We start from the raw sequence: 7,172 nt of genomic DNA on the forward strand, positions 1-7,172 counted from the left end.
CATGCATTCTGCTATATTTTTTTGTTTAATTTTTATTAATTTTTGAGATCTTAATGGAATTTTTAATAAATCTCCATTATATACGTATTAAATATTTCTCTATAATGTATATTAAATAATCCTTCCTAAAAATAGAACTTTAGTTTTTCTTTCTGTTCTGATATAAAATCCTTTATATAAAACAAATTCCATATAAGCATGTAATTTACGTATATTTTCTAATTTTAGGTTTCAGTTCTTCACATGTCTTCTTTATTTCATGCTTTCATTTTATGCCAGGTATGGATAAAATTAACTTATTGTTCAAAAAAGTTAATTATCTTATAAAATTGTAGCTTTTAATTCAAAAGTGTTATATAAAAATAATTAATACTTGATTAAAATAATTGAATAGTCATCAAAAATTATTTGTTTGTGCTAGAAATGTTCTTGATAAAGTATAACAAAGTTTTTTTTTCCCATTTTTAGGATACATTTATGCATATGACAAAATTTCATTACTACAAATGTATTTTGTTTTTAAAGTGATTCAAAGATTTGATCTTATTTGCATTATTTATTAGTGACAATGAATTATAGTGCATTTCATATTATGACTTTTGTACATCTGTGATCAAAATATTTATCTGTCAATGTAAATAAACAAAAATATAAACCAACCCTTTATTCAAGCAGCCCTTCATATAACACAACATTCTTACAATATACTAGTTTAAGAACTGAGCAACCTTCAGAGAACAGGTTTTGTTTTAAAACAGTTCAAGAATAAAGTTGATGGATTATTATTTTTTTTAAATCTAACTACTTAAGCCAAAAATATAATCAAATTTTTTAAAAATACTTGTTACATTTATAAATTTAGAAATATTAAACTGAAATAAAGTATTTCATGCAAATTAAATCTCATTATGCCAGGCAATACAATGTGTTTTGAAAAAAATTTGTTTGCAAATCCGTTAAAGTCACAGAAGCATATTAAATTATGATGCTTTTTGACTATATTATGTCTTTATATACAAAGAAATAAATTTATCAATATTAAATATATGGTTCTTTTAGCCTGGAAATCTAATCGAACCAGCTGAAAAATGAAGCAACTGTAAAGGAAAAATTTTGCCATTGATATAAAAATTCCTGATGGTTGATTAATTAATTCATTGGATAAAGTTTGTGACTTGGCAAAAAATGCTGACATATTTTTTAAAATATATGTCATTAAATTATCTTGAGTATGGAAGTAAATGCAATATAAAACAATTCCATAAGCACATTGCCAATTTTGTTGCAAAATAAATTGAGACTTTTCCATAATTTTAGTTGTGGACTATGTATTGTGAGCACATGGTTGCCCTGAATCCACCTGGAAGTGAACAGAATCAAGTATGTGGTTTGACTCTTACTGACTTTTGGGCAATGGTTACTCCAGGAATTCTTCAACTTGTCTTTCATTCAAAAGTTGTGAGTAAATACCAAAGTTCATTTATTTTATTATTAACATTTTATTTAAAATTTTCAGTACATTTTTTTAGTAGTAGAAATTTTTACTAATTTATAATGTATATCATATGTTAAATAAATTGTGTTCATTTTCTTTACATTCTTTAAGGTTCTGCAAAACTTTTTAGAGTGTTTTATTTATCAATACAGTAGTATTTTGATCTTGATGAGATGTAGTAAATATTTTTAATGCATATATTTTAATCAAAGACCTTTCACAATGTTGTAATCAGCCCTTAACAGTGTTGAATTAATTTGTTATTGGTCTTTCACATATTCATGAAATATTTCTTTTCCTTCTTTGCATTTATACAGTCATACCCCGCATCTATGATTTTATTTATCCACAGTTCAAAACAAAGGGCAGAAGTCCTTTGAAGATTCAAAATGTATGTCAAATGAGAAACAGCCAACAGCCAAATGTTAAACATAATCACTGAAACACTGTATTACCTCAGTAACCATGACTATATATGTAAGCACTGTGTTCCCTCAGTAACCATGACTATATATGTAAGCACTGTATTCTCTCAGTAACCATGACTATATATGTAAGCACTGTATTCCCTCAGTAACCATGACTATATATGCATGCATACACTTTCTTAATGGGTATAAGTAAATAGAAAACAGACTGAAAATGATCATCTTCAGAACCTAATAAATGTTTTCAGGTTACAGTTGTTCCTGAAAATTGCACTTTTTTCTAACTAATTTTTCTCTTATGACTCGGGTTACCATATTTTAAAAGCAAGAACTCTAAATACTGATGCTTGTAAAGAATACTCATATATGTACTTTTTATTGATGCAATACCATATTCTATAATCATTTTGTGAACCTCCAATTTAAAAATAAAAAAATTATTCATATATTTCATTTGCTATAGTTCTTGGAAAATTTCTGCAGATGAAATGAAATGAAAAATTAATTTCAGTGATTAGAAAACAATTATCTAAGCCTGTATGATAGATGAAGGTTGGTATGATGGAACCAAAGAAAATCATATAGCACTGATAATAAAATGCTCAGGATGTTGAAAAGTATAGAAAGCATGCTTTTTTGCAGGATTTTTAATCTGAAAAGAATGTGGATGGCTGGGGTTTTTATTTTTCTTCAACTCTTGAATACTTTTCTTCAAATAATATTTTCCTTAAAAACCTGTATGTTAGATTTTATATGAGCATAAAAATCACTGCATGATTAGTTGGAATTCAGTTTCAAGTTTAAATAGTTTTTAACATTGACTCCTCTAATCAACATCTTTCTGAAGACCAGATGTTGCTTTTTGAAAAACTGTGTACTAGAACTGTTACATTTAGTATGGAAACTGATAATCAAAATGGACAGCCAGCTTTATTTGAAAAATCTGAAATATTTTTTACTCTTTGATAAAACTCTGGACACAATCACAGTTATAAAAATGCCAGCAAAGGACCTCGACTTTCAAGGGTTATAACATCCAACTCCTTCCTTCCCTCACGCACACAGGTTTTCCCATTAAATTTCTCTCAGATCTGCATTTAATATTCTCCCTGTTCTCATTAGCAACATTCTATCACACCTGACATATTCAGAAATTTTTTAGTAACATTGCAATGATTTCCAAGCATAAAAGTAGTGAAACTACTAATGCTTCTATCCATAAGAGAACCCATGAGTAAAAAATTAGTAAGAAAGCAAAAATTTTTTATTTATAAATTAATTTTTAAAATTGCACGAAATAATGTATATTTTATATGGATAGCCTGCTCTGCATCATGTTTGCTGTTATTTGCTTTATGTAATGGAACAAATTACCCATGAATATGGGTATTGTATTGCCACTTTTCTGAATTTATTTTCTTTTAAAACTTGCAAATGGCTTTATTTTTATAAATTTTGAAGTTCAAAGGAATAATTTGATAGGAGATACTGAATTATTTTGAATTTAACTTTTTATAAAGATGTATTTGTTTGGAAAATTAAAATGATTTACTGCAAATTTATGATTTAATCTATATGATTTTTTTCAAATATTATGAACTTTAAATTCATGTTTTTTCTTTTTTCAACCATTCTGTGCAGGAAGAGTATCCCCAGGTTGGCTTTTTTCTTTACTTTTTACCACCATCTATGTAATTCATAATAAAAGTGCATAACAGTGATATATAGTTTCATTGTAAATGAAAGAACTCTTTATTAATATTAAAATTTACATATTTTATGAATGTGTCAGAAAAAAATCTGTGTTGTTTGAAAATGTGTAATCATATATTTTTTAATATCTAAGAGAGATTTTCAGACTTTCATATCATTGGAAGAAATACAAGATTACACATATTAATATATTAGAAAATTTAAGTTGCTTAATGTAAATTGTTCTTTGCTAGTTGGCTGAGATGGTCAGTCTTCATTTCCTTAGCCTCATGGAAGCGTTGCAAGAGTGCAATTCTACAGTGCTTGCTCGAGTATGTACATAAGATAGTTATTTGTGTGTGCATTATTTCTAGAGTTCCTGTAATTCTTATTTCTTCTTTGTGTAGCAAGAAAAAATATTTTTATCCAAAATTTTATATCTGAAATTTTATCTTTAGTAACAATTTATTGGGTTGTTGCAAAAGAAATGGCCATTGAATGAAGTCAAATTTTTACTGATTGTGAAAAAACGCAAGCACTGAGATTTATGCACATACGTTATTTGTGTTATTTGATAAGCATTAAGCACTGAATACTACCAACATCAGATCAATCATAGAACCCACTCCTATAAGGCTGTTATCAATAGCTTCAGTAAAAGGCATCAATAAAGTATTCGGTGAATGAGTAATTAATGAGAGATTCATTTGGCATTGTTTTGCAAATTTCACTGTGGAGATTTGAGGCTACATTATAAACTCGTGGCCATCATCTTTTTTCCATTGATTTGAATGAATTAAAGGATTTCATCAAATTAGATCCATGACAAACTGTAAGACAGATCGCCCAAATATTAAATTTCAGTTATTTCAGGGCACTTGGTACCAATAGAAATTTCATAGTTCTTGGTATCTCTGTATTAAAAAGAAAGAATGGTGTTTAAAAATATATCTTCAATCTTAAACCCTTTGGCTACGAATTAAAAAAAATTACCCCGTTCTCTATTAAAGTGAACAAAATATGTCATAAATAAGATAAATTTAGCATTTGGGATTTTTTTGACAAATGTTTTTTAAGCCAAAAGCTGGGATACATATGTTCCACACGTAGCTATTGACTTACTATAAGCACACCTATTATTCTGGAAAACTTTATTATATGAAATGGTGCAGGGTAAAAATCATTCTTTGCATAACCCAACATTACATATTGGGCAACTCATGTTCATTTGTGTACAATGAACACAGCGGCATTGTGATTTTCCAACTATTGGAAGATGATCCTCAACATTCAGGAGATTCTAAGTACTTTTTAACCCAGCAGTAGTTTTTAAACTTTTAGTGGGACATATATGTCTTGTTAATATTCAAAGGGTAAGGAAAAGAGAAGGGAAAAAAAAAAAAAAAAGAAAGGTTCCTGCCGCAAAATGTGACTGCAGCTGAGAAATAGATATTCTATGATGATCATACATGCTCATTACAGTGGGTAGCGGTGAAAAACATTCCAGGAAGGACTCTAAAGGCTCTTTTGGATCCACAAAATAATATTGTTTACTTTATGGTGATCTGCTAATGTTATTCACTACTCATTACTTCCATGAGGTAAAATGATAAATGCAGCTTGATATTGTACAGATATGTACCAAATGCATAACAAATTGTGCCTTAAGCAACCAACCCTTGTGAATATAGTATATACAGTTCTGTTACATCAGGATAACTCTTGACCACATATAGTTAATCAATAATTAGGAATACAAAACTGTGACTTATTCTCCACACTCTCCTTACATTTTCCCAGCAGGTTATTGTTTTTTACAGCACATAAGCTATTTTGTGTCAAAGAAATACTGCACAAATAGTGCAGCATTTTATCGGGCAGCAGAGGACTTATTCCAGAGACACTGATTTTCTGTCATATGAATGACCTTGCCATATGTTGGGAACAATGCACTGATGTTGCTAGAAATTAATTAAACAGATAATAATTTATTAACTTTTTCAACCCTCCATAAAATCAGGCATTTCATTTGCAACAACAAAATAATTTTGGCTGAATTTATTGCAAACTTGGATTATTTTTACATTGTTTACATTGATAGTATAACCGTCTGTATCTTTGAATGTATGTGACATGCTAAGTACCACATCAGAAAAAATGAATATTACTTTTATGTTTTTTTAACTGACTTTTATTTAAAGAAACTGATTAACTTGATTATCTTTTTAATAAATTAATTTAGTGGTTCCATAAATAAATTTTTATTGCATTAGTGAAACATTATCAATTTTATTTAAATTGGACTTGTTTAGGATCATTTTGAGTTCTCAAAATAAATAATGAATTAAAAAATTTAATTTAATTTAAAGTGTTAAATTAAGAATTATTCATACAAAAAAGAATAAGCATTCAGTGTAGTTTAGTAAAAACAGTGCACATTGTTAAAAAATGTAAATTGTATGCACTAAGAAGTAAATATTATAAAGTGTTTTAATTTAGTAATAATTTCTGTTAGATTTTAATCAAAGCACCATGAAAAGTAATTTCTTCTAATTATAAGTGAATAGCTTTCTATTTGTGTTTGATGATTAAAAGGAAATCAAATTATTTCATTAAAAAGGAATGTAAAAATAGCAAACTTAATGAGTTCATTCATTAAATCATTAATTTTAGTCTTTTGTTAGCTAAATTATGCTTAAATATTTATCTCAGAAATCTTTCCTTCATACTTTTAATACTTAATTCTTCATATTTCATACTTTTAATCTGAAACTTATTCTTTTCAGTTATTGCCAATGTGGACACCAGTGTTGTATAGTTTTCAAGGACATGTATGTAGATAAGTTCTTTAATTTAGAATTCAGTCTTGAGAATTATATAAAACCAATATTGTCAATAATTTTAAAACATACTGTAGTTATCACTGACTGTATTTACTTAGAAGAAGAATGGCTATACACCACTGCATAGAACAATCTGTTTTAAAAACAATATTTTTATTGTATTTGTAATGTCTTTAAATGTAAAATAATTAGATAACTAATGAAGAGAAACAAAAATTTTAGCATTTTTTGCTGCAAGTCATTTGAAATTGAATTAGCATAGATATTTGATTTAATGATAATTTTCATTAGTCTCTTAATAAGTGCTAAACTTTAAATTTTTTTTATGAAAAGACTTAGATAACTGAAAAATGTATACAATATAAATAATGTAATTAATTTTTTTTCAAATCAAAATAGGTAGTTTTCGGAAATACTAATATATTAAAAAAAGCATATCTTAATAATCCATTAAGAAATCAATGTTAGTGAGTAAAACTAAGTAACATGGACGGAAAAAAAAATGTTTTGTAATTTATACATAAATAATGATTATTATACTTATCTCTGTTTTCAATTGTATTAATATCTTCCATGTAACTATATTTTGTTTCCCTTAGAGGTAATAAGTTTGTGCAATATAGCTATACTTTTTAATAATGTTCAATAATAAGTTCTAGTGTTTTATGAAATAATTTCTGATTAATGCTGACTTTTTATTAGAAATAATATTAT

At 27.2% G+C, this 7,172-nt stretch overlaps 1 protein-coding gene across 5 annotated transcripts in view; it reads left to right on the top strand.

The window, feature by feature from the left end:
* Window positions 1–7,172, top strand: part of unc79 (UNC-79 domain-containing protein) — a 167,990-nt gene that overhangs the window by 150,992 nt on the left and 9,826 nt on the right. For 4 of the 5 annotated variants that reach the window (XM_085812910.1, XM_085812912.1, XM_085812913.1 and 1 more), the window contains 5 exons: window positions 229–279; window positions 1,318–1,458; window positions 3,565–3,579; window positions 3,870–3,947; window positions 6,402–6,446. In XM_085812910.1, the coding sequence (XP_085669036.1) occupies window positions 229–279; window positions 1,318–1,458; window positions 3,565–3,579; window positions 3,870–3,947; window positions 6,402–6,446 (330 nt within the window). The remainder of the gene's footprint in view (window positions 1–228; window positions 280–1,317; window positions 1,459–3,564; window positions 3,580–3,869; window positions 3,948–6,401; window positions 6,447–7,172) is intronic. The other variant, XM_085812911.1, reaches the window with a different exon arrangement.

This window comes from Stegodyphus dumicola, chromosome 3, assembly GCF_044657685.1.
Source record: "Stegodyphus dumicola isolate Sdum_Otavi_A_Nest chromosome 3, ASM4465768v1".
NCBI classification, from domain to species: domain Eukaryota; kingdom Metazoa; phylum Arthropoda; class Arachnida; order Araneae; family Eresidae; genus Stegodyphus; species Stegodyphus dumicola.